We start from the raw sequence: 17271 nt of genomic DNA, 5'->3' as shown, positions 1-17271 counted from the left end.
CAGCTTCGCTGCTGTTGTATCAATATGTTTTGACCATGACAGTTTACAATCCAGGGTAACTCCGAGCAGTTTAGTAACCTCAACTTGCTCAATTTCCATATTATTTATTACAAGATTCATTTGAGGTTTAGGGTTTAGTGAATAATTTGTCCCAAATACAATGCTTTTAGTTTTAGAAATATTTAGGACTAACTTATTCCTTGCCACCCACTCTGAAACTAACTGCAACTCTTTGTTAAGTTTCAGTCGCTGTAGTAGCTGACATGTATAGTGTTGAGTCGTCCGCATACATAGACACTCTGGCTTTCCTCAAAGCCAGTGGCATTTCATTAGTAAAGATTGAAAAAAGTCATGGGCCTAGACAGCTGCCTTGGGAAATGTTTGATTCTACCTGGATTATGTTGGAGAGGCTTCCAATAAAGAACACCCTCTGTGTTCTATTATAAAGGTAACTCTTTATAAACAATATAGCAGGGGGTGCTCGCTTCGAGGCAAGTAACACTGAAACACGCATGAGAGCATCAGCTGTTCCGGACGACTGTGTGATCACGGTATCCGCAGCCGATGTGAGTAAGATCTTTAAACAGGTATGGTGGAAAAATTACAAGATTATGTTATAATACTGTCATTGCATCAAATGGTTGTTTTATGCAACAGAATATATGGTTCTTATAACTCTATTGTGTCTGTGTGACCTGAAATATTAAAGTTGACTTGTTTTGAAGAAATGTAAAAGTCTCTCCTTTTGGTTACAATAATTCAACATTCACAAGGCCGCAGGGCCAGACAGATTACCAGGACGTGTACTCCGAGCATGCGTTGACCAACTGGCAAGTATCTTCACTGCCATTTTCAACCTCTCCCTGTCTGAGTCTGTAATACCAACACGTTTCGTGCAGACCACCATAGTCCCTGTGCCCAAGAACACTAAGGTAACCTGCCTAAATGACTACTGACCCGTAGCACTCACGTCTGTAGCCATGAAATGCCTTGAAAGGATGGTCATGACTCACGTCAACACCATTATCCCAGAAAACCCTAGATCCAGTCCAATATGTGTACCGGCCCAACAGATCCACAGAAGATGCAATTTCTATTGCACTCCACACTGCCCTTTCACACCTGAAGAAAAGGAACACCTATGTGAGAATGCTGTTCATTTACCACTGCTCAGCGTTCAACACCATAGTACCCACAAAGCTCATCACTAAGCTAAGGACCCTGGGACTAAACACCTCCCTCTGCATCTGGATCCTGGACTTCCTGACAGGCCACCCCCAGGTGGTAAGGGTATGTAACAACACATCCGCCACACTGATCCTCAACACTGGGGCCCCTCAGGGGTGCGTGCTCAGTCCCCTCCTGTACTCCCTGTTCACTCATGACTGCAAAACCAGGCACGACTTCAGCACGATCATTAAGTTTGCAGATGACACAACAGTGGTAGGCCTGATCACCGACAACAACGAGACAGCCTATGGGGAGGAGGTCATAGACCTGACCGTGTGGTGCCAGGGACAACAACCTCTCCCTCAACATGATCAAGACAAAATAGATGATTGTGGACTACAGGAAAGGAGTACATAGCACGCCCCCATTCTCATCGACGGGGCTATAGTTCCTTGGCATCCACATCACCAACAAACTAACATGGTCCATACACCCCAAGACAGTCGTGAAGAGGGAACGACAAAGCCTCTTCCCCCTCAGGAGACTGTCATAGAACGTTCTCTCTGCTACCGTGCGGCAAGTGGTACTGGAGCACCAAGTCTAGGTCCAAAAGACTTCTTATCAGCTTCTACCCCCAAGCCATAAGACTCTTGAACAGCTAATCAAATGGCTACCCAGACTTTTTGCACTGTCCCCCCCCCCTATTTTTACGGTGCTGCTACTTTCTTTTTATTATCTATGCATAATCATTTTAACTCTAGCCTCACTACTGTTATTTTACTGCTGCTTTTTAATTTGTTATTTTTATTTTTCACAAAAACATTTTTTGAGGTGACTCACGGATGAAGTAAGGAGAGAGAGAGAGAGAGAGAGAGAGAGAGAGAGAGAAAATATAGTGAAACTCATAACCATGCACAGTCCACCCTAGCTGCACCATATCCAGTGTGCCTTTACAACCCAGGAAGAAGTAGTGTACTCTGATGCGTATTCATTCTAAACTAAAGTAAAAACTTGGTATTGTTTTTTATCACCTGGACCAGTTAAGCAGTTTTTGAAAACCATCACAGATTTTAAGGTATGTTACACACATGTCTTGTTTGGGATGATTACTTTGTTAACGCATTCAACTTTTTTTACATTTTGAATTACATTTACTATGTTGTTAGAAATAGACTTTGAACCATCCAATTCGATAGGATCCACATATCATAACATCCTGCTGGAATAGATGTCACATGTTACTTGTTGTGCAACTTCTCAGGGTCTGTTCAACACTGCTCAACGTTACAGAACGTTCAGAATGTGTCATGTTTATTTACTATGCTTATTATTATAGACTTTTGTTCAACACTGCTCAACGTTACAGAACGTTCAGAATGTGTCATGTTTATTTACTATTCTTATTATTATAGAACACTGCTCAACGTTACAGAACGTTCAGAATGTGTCATGTTTATTTACTATGCTTATTATTATAGACTTCTGTTCAACACTGCTCAACGTTACAGAACGTTCAGAATGTGTCATGTTTATTTACTATGCTTATTATTATAGACTTCTGTTCAACACTGCTCAACGTTACAGAACGTTCAGAATGTGTCATGTTTATTTACTATGCTAATTATTATAGACTTCTGTTCAACACTGCTCAACGTTACAGAACGTTCAGAATGTGTCATGTTTATTTACTATTCTTTATTTACTGTTATGCTCAATTCAGAATTATAGACTAATTATTATAGACTTCTGTTCAACACTGCTCAACGTTACAGAACGTTCAGAATGTATCATGTTTATTTACTATTCTTATTATTATAGACTTCTGTTCAACACTGCTCAACGTTACAGAACGTTCAGAATGTGTCATGTTTATTTACTATTCTTATTATTATAGACTTCTGTTCAACACTGCTCAACGTTACAGAACGTTCAGAATGTATCATGTTTATTGAACAGACATTCATCACAGGCTCTACAATTCTTTCTGGTAAAGCTTCAATTTAAGGGGTCCTTATTATAGTGTAATTACATGTGTAGTTACACTAACAATTATTATAGTTAACTGTAACAACTAATAGTTAGTGTAATAACAACATGTAACTGGTAGTAATTGCGGTCTGTAATTACAGAGGTGTAACAATGAATGCTTGTTACCACGCTTGTTACAAATGGGAAGGTTTCCACTAAATTCACCAACTTAGTGTTTCACTTCTTCTCAGCTGCATACAGTAACAACTGTCACAAAGGTTGTGATCTCTCATGGATGTGCTGGGTGTCTGAGAGATTATAGCCTATGGTCAATAGGCTCTAATTATTTAGCTTTGATGTTAACTGTTCAAACTATATCTCCACTCAGTGTTGTTGCTAGCACTTGTCCCCAAAATAAAGTGTTCCATCTGGGTTAACTTGGTTGAGCTGGTAAAAACAGATCAGTAAGTCAACCTCACTGACTGGGATCTAATTATTTCAAAGCATAGTACATGAGCAACTACAACAATGAGCTAATGAGGAGCGATTTCGCCTGGCATTCAAAATGTGCACACTCATCAGGACACGGTGGTTCAGAGGAGCTAGCCAACAACACAGCTAGCTTACACAATCCCTTCAAACTGAAGCTGGAAAGACTGCAAACTAGCTGACATTTCTTTGTACATATCCATAAAAATTTTGCCAGCTGATTCATGATTTCAACTGGCTGAGAAATGCTGCCTCCCTGCCTGTCTGTCTCATCCCAACACAGTTATTACTATGGGACAGCTGGAGACCGAATTTGAATATTGAAATAATGTCAGAGAGACAGACAGCAAGGTTTATACAAATCTCCACTGTTGCAAACTAAACGTTAGTATAAAAGAAATGTGAGATAATGTCTTGATGCTTTTTATAGTGGAGATCAAGTTTATAAATTGTTTGGCTGGGCTGATGAGACAGTGGATTGCGCAGTCAGATGGAGCAGAGTAAATATGCATGTTAATGTCGTAGATTTAGCCGGTGGTTACTTGTGGAATGTACACCGGCTGGAATGTGGTTTTAACCAATCAGCATTCAGGATTATACCCACCTGTTGTATAATTATAATTAATGCGTACTTATACAGTAAATTACCCATCCTGACAACCTGGCCCTCATTTTAAAGGTGCAATATGCAGAAATCGCTCCTCCATTTCCTGGTTGCTGAAATTCTAATAGTTTGTCTGATTTCAGTTTATGTGACAAAACAGGCAATGTATAAAGTAGAGAATAATCGTACCATCTAAACTGCTGTGAGATATCTCTGCAAATAACCAAAAATATTGTATTATCTGTTTGAATCTTGTGTACAAAACCGAAAGTAAAAGACTAAAAAATAAAACTTAAGAACGGGAAGTAAAGAAATAGGGAACATAGGACATATCTTCTGCGACTAGAATGACAGATTAATAACTCACATTAACTCAAACGTGGATTTGGTAGGGTCGCCCAAAAAGTTACATATTGTAGCTTTAAAGCTTCTGGAAGTTTCACAATAAGGTACAGAAATGAAGTAAAACTTACAGAAGCTTTAAAATGAGGGGCCAGGTTGTCAGGATGGGTAATGTACTGTATAAGTACACATTCATTACAAGTATGTACCCCTCAAGATACACATGCTTTTAACTAGCTATGCAGATATTAAATGTACTCTGTGGTGTTTATCCTCTCACTTGGATTGCGTATCCAGAACCTTTAAAATGAGGGCCAGGTTGTCAGGATGGGTTGTGTACCATATACGTATACATTCATTATAACTAAGTACCCCTCAAGAAACACTTTATTTTAACTAGCTAAATCCTGTGTAACAACTAGTAATTACATTGTACTTAGGAAAACATTTAATGTACTATGCTTTGAAATAGTGTGTCTGTAACGGTTCTCTTTTGGTGAAGGAGAGTCGGACCAAAATGCGGCGTGTAGATTGCGATCCATGTTTAATCAACAAACGTAAAACACGAATCAATACAAAAACTACAAAAAACAACAAACGTGGAAACGTAACGAAAACCGAAACAGCCCTATCTGGTGAAAACACAGAGACAGGAACAAAGACACTAAGGACAATCACCCACGACAAACTCAAAGAATATGGCTGCCTAAATATGGTTCCCAATCAGAGACAACGATAAACACCTGCCTCTGATTGAGAACCACTCCAGACAGCCATAGACTTTGCTAGATAACCCCACTAGCTACAATCCCAATACATACACACCAAAACCCCAAGACAAAACACACCACAATACAAAAACCCCATGCCACACCCTGGCCTAACCCAATACATGAAGAAAAACACAAAATACTTAGACCAGGGCGTGACAGTGTCTTTTCCTAATCTGGGACGACCAAATTAACCCAGATGGTACACTAAATTTTGGTTGCAAGTGCTAACAATAACGTTGAGTGGAAATATATTTTAAACAGTGCACAGTCATGGGTAAGTAATTAGAGCCTATTGAGCATAATCGTGCAGATAGCCAGTGCAATCACGAGGGGTCTCAGACTTCGTGACTGTTGTCACTAAATCGGATGCAGCTGAGAAGAGACAAAAGACTAAATTGATGAATTTAGTGGAAACCTGCCCATTTGTAACAAGCCTTTGTAATTACAGACGGCAATGACTACCAGTTACATCTTATTACAGTGTAACTATTGGTTGCTACAGTTAACTGCAATACTTGTTACAGTAATTACACATGTAATTAGACTTTAATATGGACCCCTTAAAATGAAGTGTTACCTTATTTAAAAGAAATCTGCTGTGGTTATTGAATATTCTACCACAGGCCAGGATGTGTCGCAGCTGGCCCCGACCTGGAGACCCATGAGGTGGCACACAATTGGCCCAACGTCGTCCGGGTTCGGGAAGGGTTTGATCGGGATGTTCTTGTCCAATCATGCTCTAGCAACTCCTTGTGGCGGCCCCGCACGCTGACTCATGTCGCCAGTTGTATGGTTTTTCCTCCAACACATTGGTTAAGCGGGCCGGTGTTAAGGATCGCGGTTTGGCGGGTCATGTTTCAGAGGACGCATGACTCAACCTTCGCCTCTACCGAGCCCGTTGGGGAGTTGCAGAGATGAGACAAGATCATATTTGGATTGCAATTGGAAAACATGAAATTGGGTAGAAAAAGGGTGTGAAAAAAATATAAACATTTGAATATTCTACAGCTGGTATGATGGGCTAAAGTAACCTAAATCCATGTGTGTGTGTTTGTCCTGAGAAGCTTTTTGCTAAACGTTATTCGAACCCAGGTTGTCAGACAAGTGTGAAATGTTTACTTGCCTCTATAAATCAATGTGTCATCCTAAAACTCTGAAATGATGAAATAGCCTACCTGACTAACACCCTCCAGGTGACAGGTAGAGCTACCTCCTGACTTGCAAAATCACCCACTATTGACTATTGCATTCCATCCAAATTCACTAGTCTCGTAGAATTAGGAATTAGAACAATTGAATAGGATCTCTATGACTAGTTCAACAAGATGTTACACAGGATGGACACTGGACAGAGATTAACATTATTGCGTCAAGCTGCTGTGGTCATTTCATTGTTTATTGTTCACAAGAACTCCAAGCTCAGTAATTTCCCTTTTTGCTCAAAGGCCCTTTCTCTCTGTATTGTTGTGAAGGGCCCATATGTAAGCATTTCACTGATAGTCTACACCTGTTGTTTCAACGTGGTCTCAGAACATTTCGCATTATTCTGTAAGTAAATCTGAGACATTCCATTTAGTGTGATATGTTACTTTTCTTATGGTATTTTAATTTGTGGATGTCCATCATCCATTTCTTAGAATATGTTACGATTTACAATTTATATGTTATGTTACAAATTACAATTCGTACAATATGTTACGAATTAGTAATTAGCGCAATATGTTGCGAATTTAAAAAATGTATGATATGTTACTCATTTTAATTTGTTGTGGCTAACGTCAGCTGGGTGACTAGGTGGCTAACACTAGCTAGGCTAGGGGTTAGGGGTTAAGGCTAGGGTTAGGAGTTAGGTTAAATGGTTAAATGGTTAAGGTTAGGGTTATGTGAAAGGGTTAGCTAACATGCTAAGCAATCGCAAAGTAGCTAAAAAGTAGTAAGTAGTTGAAAAGCTGCTAATTAGCTAAAATCCTAAAGTTGTCTGTGATGAGATTCGAACATGCAACCTTTGGATTGCTTGATGTTCATGTTACACGCCTTCAAATCCACTCCGACCAACAACCCTACTATAATTTTTACCTTAAGTAACCTATCTTATGCAACCATACCAAACATAACTTATCATACTAATTTGAGTGTCCCGGATTTACATGTAGTATATTACCACATTAGTCTATGAGACCACTCTGGCTGTTTATTTAGCATGTGACGAATACATTTGATTTGATTTGTATGAGGAAATGAGTATGTATGTTCCCTCTCCTAAGAAGACCAATGTTGTATTATTGCCAGGTTTTATCAATATTGATACAGTACAAATCAATATTCCAACAGTGCCTGTTTCCCAGTAAGAGGACAATAATATGACACCTGACTTCCCCATTCAGGTGCCAAAATGGTGAACTGCTGTGGATTGGTAACTGTCAAGAATAAACCAGGTACTGTTTGAAAGCAGAAATGATTGTTTACTTCCATGTCTGTGTGGATTTTCATTCTCCCAGGCATGAGCTCTCATCAGTATCTTGTTTATCTTCTCTCCATCCATCGCTCCCTCTCGCAGTGCCTCTGAAGAGTATTGCTGTGGAGGTGAGTGTCCAGGGGCATGTAGCCACTGTGAGCTCCACTCTGCAGTATGAGAACCAGGAGGAGAGCCCTCTGGAGGCCATCTTTGTTTTCCCTCTACCAGGAGAGGCTGCTGTCTGCAGGTTCAGCGCCAAGATAGGACAGACTGAGGTGGTGGCTGAGGTTCAGGAGAAACAGAAGGTGAGGGGAGATGACAAGTCAACAATGAGACAAAAGCAACAATGCAGATCCACAAAAGTATAATTTGTTGCAGGATTCATAGTTACATAGTTACTACACAGGTTTAAGAACAACTTGGTGTAAAGTCTTACTGTGGGCAACTATACCCAATTTGTTAACCAAGCAGTCTATGACTTGCGGAGCTTCAAGAATCAGTATTATCCTTTTGACAGCTCTCATATCACTAATGTCTCAGGCTGATGATGCGTCCTTGTGTTCTTCTGTTCCCCTCTCAGGCGCGGGAGCAGTATGATGATTTGTTGAGCTCGGGCCAGCAGGCCTTCCTATTGGAGGAGAGTGATGAGAGCCCGGATGTGTTCAAGCTGAGTGTAGGTAGTCTGCCTCCAGGGGAGAAGGCCTCTATCAGCCTGGACTATGTGACAGAGCTGGCTGTACAGGCTGACGATGGCCTGAGGCTCTGCCTTCCAGCTGTGCTCAACCCCCGCTATCAACCCCAGGGTAAGAACATGGACCCCTGTATCGAGAGACACAAACCACTAATACATCATAGTGCAGAATAAAACCTTGTGGGCAGCAGTGCGACTAGGAACCAGCAGCTCGTCCCATAGGGTGGTGGTATTCAGTCCTGCTCTTGGAGACCCACAGGGAGTGGTGCAGGCTTTAGTTCAAGTCCAGCTTAAGCACATCTGATTGACGTGTTGTTGAGTTGAAAGGCGGAAGTGCTGGGCTAGAACAAAAACATGCTAATTTGTGGGTCTCTCTCTCCTCTCTATCCTTCTTTCTTCTCTGTCTCTCCCTCCTCCTCCCTCCCTGACCCCATCTCACTCTAAGGGTCAGACAGTGGTAGTGGTGGCAGTGCCCTGGTTTCCTCGGTGCCCACTGGTTCTGTGCCCTACAGTCTGTCCCTCAGTGCCCGAGTGTCATCCCTTCATCCCATCTGTAGAATAGAGTCCAACTGTCCCCTGGACCCACTCAACTACCTCAACACAGAGAAAACCCAAGCCACGGTACTGTGTGCATCTATACAGTCAAATCAAATTGTATTGGTCACATACACATGGTTAGCAGCTGTTAATGCGAGTGTAGCGAAATGCTTGCGCTTCTAGTTCCGGCAGTGAAGTAATTACATAAGTAATCTAACAATTCCCCAACAACTACCTAATACACACAAATCGAAAGGTGTGAATAAGAATATGTACAGTTGAAGTCGGAAGTTTACATACACCTTAGCCAAATACATTTACACTCAGTTTTTTCATCATTCCTGACATTTAATCATAGTAAAATCCCCTGGTTTAGGTCAGTTAGGGTCACCACTTTATTTTAAGAATGTGAAATATCAGAATAATAGTAGTGATTTATTTCAGCTTTTATTTCTTTCATCACATTCCAAGTGGGTCAGAAGTATGCATACACTCATGTGAGCGGACCAAGTAATTGGGCGTCACTCTAAAGCGGGAAGGTGGAATAAACGAGTCAGGAGTAGGTTTTCTTGATTGAACACAGTTCTCTATTGAGGGCATTTGGTCAACACAAACACTCCAACATAATCAATGAAAATCTTCCAAGGAAAAAAACTACATCTTCTTCTCCAGATGAAACAGGAACGCAATAGGCTTATCTTTAAACTACAACAAAAAGTCACGGGATTGTCACCGTCTTAGTGGTTCTTCCTGGATAGTGGTTCTTCCTGGATAGTGGTTCTTCCTGGATAGTGGTTCTTCCTGGATAGTGGTTCTTCCTGGATAGTGGTTCTTCCTGGATAGCTCCTCTCTCTCCCGGCTATCTTCCAGAGATAGTTTTCCCTCCCCTCTCTGCTGGTTCCATTCTCTCTGTTATAGGGGAAGGAGAGTATGTCATTAGTACCGTCAGCTGTGCTTAATTGCCTCTGGTTACCTTGTCTCCCATGCCTTGTTGGGCTACTATCCATGAGCCCAGCCTGCCCTCTGGTGGTCCTTCCACACTCAATTAGTATTTGGTAGCATTGCCTTTAAATTGTTTAACTTGGGTAGCCTTCCACAAGCATCCCACAATAAGTTTGTAGGCCTCCTTGCTCGCACACTCTTTTTCAGTTCTGCCCACAAATGTTCTTTAGGATTGAGGTCAGGGCTTTATGATGGCCACTCCAATACCTTGACTTTCTTGTCCTTAAGCCATTCTGCCACAACTTTGGAAGTATGCTTGGGGTCATTGTCTATTTGGAAGACCCATTTGCGACCAAGCTTTAACTTCCTGACTGATGTCTTAAGATTTTGCTTCAATATATCCACATATTTTCCCACCTCATGATGCCATCTATTTTGTGAAGTGCACAAGTCCCTCCTGCAGCAAAGCACCCTCACAACATGATGCTGCCACCCCCATGCTTCACGGTTGGGATGGTGTTCTTTGGCTTGCAAGCGTCCCCCTTTTCCTCCAAACATAAGGATAGTCATTATTGCTAAACAGTGGACATTCTCCAGAGGACATTTCTCCAAAAAGTATGATTTTTGTCCCCATGTGCAGTTGCAAACCGTAGTCTGGCTTTTTTATGTCGGTTTTGGAGCAGTGGCTTCTTCCTTGTTGAGTGGCCTTTCAGGTTATGTCGATATTGGACTCGTTTTACTGTGGATATAGATACTTTTGTACCTGTTTCCTCCAGCATCTTCACAAGGTCCTTTGCTGTTGTTCTGGAATTGATTTGTACTTTTCGCATCAAAACACGTTCATCTTTAGGAGACAGAATGTGTCTCCTTCCTGAGCGGTATGACGGCTGCCTGGTCCCATGGTGTTTATACATGCGTACTATTGTTTGTACAGATGAACATGGTACCTTCAGGCATTTTGGAAATTGCTCCCAAGAATGAACCAGACTTGTGGAGGTCTACAATTTCTTTGTTGATTTCTTTTGATTTTCCCATGATGTCAATGTCACGTTCTGACCTTAGTTCCTTTGTTTTGTCTTTTGTTCTAGTATGGTCAGGGTGTGAGTTGTGTGGGTTCTCTATGTTAGTTTTTCTATGATTTTCTATTTCTGTGTTTGGTCTGGTATGGTTCTCAATCAGAGGCAGCTGTCAATCGTTGTCCCTGATTGAGAATCATATTTAGGTAGCCAGTTTCCAATTGGGTTTTGTGGGTGGTTATTTTCAGTCTTTGTATGTCTGCACCAGACAGAACAGTTTCGGTTGTTTCTTTGTTTGTTATTCAGTGTTTAGTATTTTTCATTAAATAAGATGAACACTTACCACGCTACGCTTTGGTCCTCACCTTCTTCCCACGGAAGCCGTCACAGTCAAGCAAAGAGGCACTGAGTTTGAAGGGTGGCCTTGGAATGCATTGACAGGTACACCTCCAATTGACTCAAATGTTACCCTATCAGAAGCTTCGTAAAGCCATGACATCATTTTCTGGAATTTTCCAAGCTGTTTAAAGGCACAGTCATCTTAGTGTATGTTAACTTCTGACCCACTGGAATTGTGATACAGTGAATTATAAGTGAAATAACCTCTGTCTGTAAACAATTGTTGTAAAAATTACTTGTCATGCACAAAGTAGATGTCCTAACCGACTTGCAACAACTATAGTTTGTTAACAAGAAATGTGTGGAGTGGTTGAAAAATGAGTTTTAATGACTCCAACCTAAGTGTATGTAAACCTCAGACGTCAACTATATATAGCCAAGTGGCATAGGCAAGGTGCAGTAGATGGTATGGAGTCATGTAGTAACCAAAAAAATGTTAACCAAATCAAAATATATTTGAGGTTCTTCAAAGTAGCCACCCTTTGCCTTGATGACAGATTTGCACACTTGGCGTTATCTCAACCAGCTTCATGAGGTAGTCACCTGGAATGCATTTCAATTATCAAATGTGCCTTGTTAAAAGTTCATTTGTGGATTTTCTTTCCTACGTTTGAGCCAATCAGTTGTGACAAGGTAGGGCTGGTATACAGTATTTTACCAAATATGGATTTCTTCTAAGTTCATATTATGTCAAGAACAGCTCAAATATGCAAAGAGAAACATTAGTCCATTACTTTAAGACATGGTCAGTCAATCTGGAACATTTCAAGAACCTTGAAACTTTCTTCAAGTGCAGTCACAAAAACCATCAAGCTCTATAATGAAACTGGCTCTCATGAGGACAGCCACAGGAAAGGAAGACCCAGAGTTACCTGCTGCAGACGATGGGTTCATTGGAGTTACCAGCCTCAGAAATTGCAGCCCAAATAAATGCTTCAGAGTTCACGTAACAGACACATCTCAACATCAACTGTTCAGAGGAGACTGCATGAATCAGGCCTTCATGATCGTTAAAGGCAAAGGGTGGCAACTTAGAAGAATGTATAATATAACATATATTTTGATTTGTTTAACACTTTTTTGGGGTTAATACATGATTCCATATGTGTTATTTCATAGTTTTGATGTCTTCACTATTATTCCTCAATGTAAAATTGAAGAAAAACCCCTTGAATGAGTAGGTGTGTCCAAACCTTTGACTGGTACTGTATGTATGTCTGTGTGCGTGCACTCTCACTAGCATCATGAACCATCAGAATCCTTCATAGTTGTTAAATTCCCTGTGACTGCTCTGTCTTCATGTGAATGTTGTTCTAACTGCAGGTCAGTCTGGCTGCAGGTCATCAGTTTGACCGGGACGTTGAGCTGTTGTTGTATTACCAAGACACCCATCAGCCTACTGCTATAGTAGAGGCAGCACAGGCTTCTGCCAAGCCAGGTGAGGGGGGGGTACTCTGTTGTAGATGTGTGGAGATGAGATCAATGAATAGTCTAGTCTACTACCTTAATCCATGTTTACATAGTGGGACATGGTGAGCCAAAAGATACAGTAGATGTAGAGATGGAGAAAGAGGAGAAAAGCTGTTGAACACTTCTGTCTCTGTCTGTCTCTCTTTATCGCTCCCAGGCTCTCTGATGGGCGACCCAGTGGTCATGCTGAGCCTGTACCCAGAGTTCCCCAACGATGTGATGTCATCGATGACCTCACTCGGGGAATTCCTTTTTGTTGTGGATCGCTCTGGCAGCATGTCATGCCCCATGCACAATGAGTCTGTGGCTCAGGACCGCATTGGCAGTGCCAGGGTATACACACACACACACACACACACACACACAACCCTGCACTAGTAAATTAACATCTCCATCTGCACAGGAGTCACCAAGAGGGAGTTTAGAGTGAAATCCAGTACACAGTGGTTACGCTGTATTCTTCTGGTCTTTACGATTGTCCTATATGGTTTATTGAAGAGTAAAGAAACTTGTTGAATTTCTCTCTTGCAGGATACTCTGCTGCTCTTGCTAAAAAGCCTGCCAATGGGCTGCTACTTCAACATCATCGGTTTTGGGTCCAGATATGAGTCCTTCTTTACGTAAGTGTTCTCTCCTTCCAAACCCTCATCTCAATCAGTTCAAGTCCGTGTCTGAGGAGTTCAGTTTTTTACAAACACATTTAGCTGTGTCATTCTAGGGTTTTATCATGTATGTTGTACCATGTAGTCCAAATCCAAAGATAATCAGTGACAGTGTTTGACAGTTAATGTTTACATCTTTCATTTTATTTCAAATCAAATGTATTTATAAAGCCCTTTGTACATCAGCTGATATCTCCAAGTGCTGTACAGAAACCCAGCCTAAAACTCCATACAGCAAGCAATGCAGGTGTAGAAGCACGGTGGCTTGGAAAAACTCCCTAGAAAAGCCAAAACTTAGAGAGGAACCAGGCTATGAGGGGTGGCCAGTCCTCTTCTGGCTGTGCCGGGTGGAGATTATAACAGAACATGGCCAAGATGTTCAAATGTTCATAAATGACCAGCATGGTCAAATAATAATTATCACAGTAGTTGTCGAGGGTGCAGCAAGTCAGCACCTCAGGAGTAAATGTTAGTTGGCTTTTCGTAGCCGATCATTAAGAGTATCTCTACCACTCCTGCTGTCTCTAGAGTCAATTGAAGGCAGTCAAATTCCACATGACCGTTTAGTCACGGTAGTTGGGCTTCTCCAAGCTCTGATGCTGCTGATGGTCATTAGTAACCTAGCAAACTTTCTAACTGCCTGGTACTCAGCACTCTATTGTCCCTCTAATCACTCTGACATCAATGCAAATGTCATCAAACACTTCATGAGAGCCCATGAGCTCATGTTGTGCAACATTTCTGTAGGCTATGCAATTGCGTGAGAAAGTTTTGATGGCCTCTATAGGCTAGGCCTACTATATTTATTCATCAACTTTCCTAATATTAAGCACATTGCTCATGAAAATGAACTATGGCAAAAGTGTCCTCCATTCGCTGTTCTGAGACAGGTGCATTATAATGGTCCATTCTAAGTCAAAATAAATATCACTAATTTATTAAATGTAAAGACAACATTCAATTAAGAATAGTCCGAAAGGTGTCAATGTTAGAATATCACTTTTTTTCACCTTTATTTAACCAGGTAGTTCAGTTGAGAACAAGTTCTCATTTACAACTGCGACCTGGCCAAGATAAAGCAAAGCAGTGCGACAAATTACAACGCAGAGTTACACATGGAATAAACAAACGTACAGTCAATAACACAATAGAAAAATCTGTATACAGTGTGTGCAAAGGAGGTAAGGCAATAAATAGGCCATAGTGGTGAAGTAATTACAATTTAGCATTAACACTGGAGTGATAGATGTGCAGATGATGTGCAAGTAGATTGATGTATTATCAGTGGCGATTTTAGCATGTAAATCTTTGTGGGTCCAACAACAACAAAAATGTTGATGCATGCCAGCAAAGCCACAACACAACACTAAACAATACATTCATTGCACTATAACGGTGACAAATGGTGCACACAAAATGTTAGGGCCAACATAAAGCTGTCCCAAAAGCAGAGCTTTCTTTTCAGCACTATGGAGTGAATCCTTACTACCGCTACACCTGGTTATCAGCGAGCCTTGTCTGGCAGCGAAACAGTTCATTCAGCCTCATTACTGCCTTTTAAAAACAAAACAAAAAACATAGCTGATATGGCTGATTTTGCTTAAACAAATGTGGTTATTACTAACAATTGAGATGTACAAACTATGGCATAAGGGAACGACGAGCGGCTAAGAGGCAATCCAAGCTGGGTCGGACGTAGTCAATATAACTATTTGTTCAGCGCTTTTGAAATGTACAGCAGCAGAATTCAGAACATGGGCCGTTCTTACAGTATTCTCCCTGTACACCAAGTCAGAACCGTAGGTTAAATAAAGGGGGCTTATAAGCAGACAATGAAAGCTCTTACAATATTCAATGATTACATTTCTTGAAAACAGGCTATAGGCTACATGAGGGGGAAAAGGGACCAAATTATTAGTGAGGCACATGGTCTACTAACTGCTTACTACACAACATACACTTAGTATTACTTTCTTGGCTACAGTATACATATTACATCATTTATGTAGCAGCATACAAGACATTTTTGGACTCGCCTTATTGTGCTGTGCTCACTTGAACAGGAAGGTGGCGCGGCAGTCCTTCTTGTGGGCTCTAGAAAGATGCCCGCGTTCCCGACTTGGAATAACCGTTCAATTATTTTCCCAGTCGGAGATAGTTTTTCCCCAGAGTTCCCAGTTCTCTTGAACGCGGCAGAAGTCATGCTGGATTGACCGCATGGCCAATGTATTACAATTTTACCAATTGGAGAATAGGGGGTATTTAATTTAAGGATAAACATTCTCACGCAATGCCAATGGCCATAAGTTACGATTTTGACTCATTGCTGCAACTCCCCTATGGACTCGGCGAAGGTCGAGAGCCTCACTGCTTCTTGACACACTGCTCGCTTAACCCGGAAGCCAACTGCACCAATGTGTCAGGGGAAACACTGTTGAACTGACGACTGCAGTCAGCTTGCAGGCGCCCGGCACAAGGAGTCGCTAGAGCACAATGAGAAAAGGAAATCCCGGCCGGCCAAACCCTCCCCTAATCCGGACGACACTGGGCCAATTGTTCGACCCGTCCCATGGGTCTCCCGGTCACGGCCGGCTGTGTCACGGCCGGCTGTGTCACGGCCGGCTGTGTCACGGCCGGCTGTGTCACGGCCGGCTGTGTCACGGCCGGCTGTGTCACGGCCGGCTGTGTCACGGCCGGCTGTGTCACGGCCGGCTGTGTCACGGCCGGCTGTGTCACGGCCGGCTGTGTCACAGCCTGGGGTCAAACCTGAGGCTGTAGTTGCGCCTCAGCCCTCATTGTTGAATTTGCGATTTCCAACTTGTTGTGTAATGTGTGTCCAATGAGCACCAATATGTTTTATCTATAATTTCTCATATGACAAAGTGTCGTGATGTTGCTATCAGTAATATGATGACATGCTATTTATCGAATAATTAACTGTAATTATTACTTGATTTTAAATTAATAAAGTAACAATTACCTCATTAGTAACCTGGGGCACCACAGGAAAAGTTTGTTTAAAAAGTTACCATTTCCCAAATTAACTCAAGAAAATCAGAATCTCGATATCAGAGCATTTCCTCATATCAATGTAATTCTGAACATTCCATAATCTGTTAAATTCGGGGGGAATACTAGTCTACATGATGACTCAGCAATACAGAGATTGGCTTAATTATTTATTTACTAACTAAATATTCACACAGAATTACATAAACACACACACAGGATAGATTATACACTGATTACCAACTAAATGTAATAAAAAGTCCCTCGTGGACTAACCCGATATGACGGCTTGTTACACAATGAAAAGGGGTGGGGAAAGAAAGAGCGGGAGAAGGGGAGACAAAGGAATTTAACTATCGTACATGCAGTTGAATAATACGCTCATGTAAATATGGACATTTTGCACCCTAACAACCACTCATTCGGATTTAGAAATGCAATGTACATATTTACGCTTGTATGTCTTTGTAGTCTCTCTGTTGAAATTGCCCGATCAGCCTGTGGAGAGAAGTTCATCAGTCTCTGGATGTGTAAGTCTCTTGTTGTCCACCAGAGGTCACCATGTCCGCAGTAGCAGTCTTCTTCTTCGTGTCCGTTCAAATGGATACATCAGAGTACCACATGGTGCTGGGAGGGAAATGTTCTTCCCTTCTCATCCTTGTTAGACTGAATCCTTCAAAAGGTACACATGTAGTGGTCCTCGGTCGAGTTTACTAGACTAAAGTACTTAAACAGCTGCAGACT

At 41.5% G+C, this 17271-nt stretch overlaps 1 protein-coding gene across 3 annotated transcripts in view; it reads left to right on the top strand.

The window, feature by feature from the left end:
• Positions 1-2102: 2102 nt before the first annotated feature.
• The window catches only part of LOC112243417 (von Willebrand factor A domain-containing protein 5A), a 35243-nt gene continuing 20074 nt past the window's right edge, over positions 2103-17271 (top strand). Inside the window, exons 1-8 of one of the 3 annotated variants that reach the window (XM_042297592.1) lie at positions 2103-2245; positions 7731-7781; positions 7904-8106; positions 8382-8604; positions 8938-9113; positions 12710-12824; positions 13014-13189; positions 13388-13476. In XM_042297592.1, the coding sequence (XP_042153526.1) occupies positions 7739-7781; positions 7904-8106; positions 8382-8604; positions 8938-9113; positions 12710-12824; positions 13014-13189; positions 13388-13476 (1025 nt within the window). In that variant the 5' untranslated portion in view covers positions 2103-2245; positions 7731-7738. Of the gene's footprint in view, positions 2246-6876; positions 6895-7730; positions 7782-7903; positions 8107-8381; positions 8605-8937; positions 9114-12709; positions 12825-13013; positions 13190-13387; positions 13477-17271 lie in introns of those variants that run through there. The other 2 variants (XM_042297590.1, XM_042297591.1) reach the window with 2 other exon arrangements.

Source organism: Oncorhynchus tshawytscha, linkage group LG14 (assembly GCF_018296145.1).
Source record: "Oncorhynchus tshawytscha isolate Ot180627B linkage group LG14, Otsh_v2.0, whole genome shotgun sequence".
Lineage (NCBI taxonomy): Eukaryota > Metazoa > Chordata > Actinopteri > Salmoniformes > Salmonidae > Oncorhynchus > Oncorhynchus tshawytscha.
This window is presented reverse-complemented; position numbering and strand designations above follow the sequence as displayed.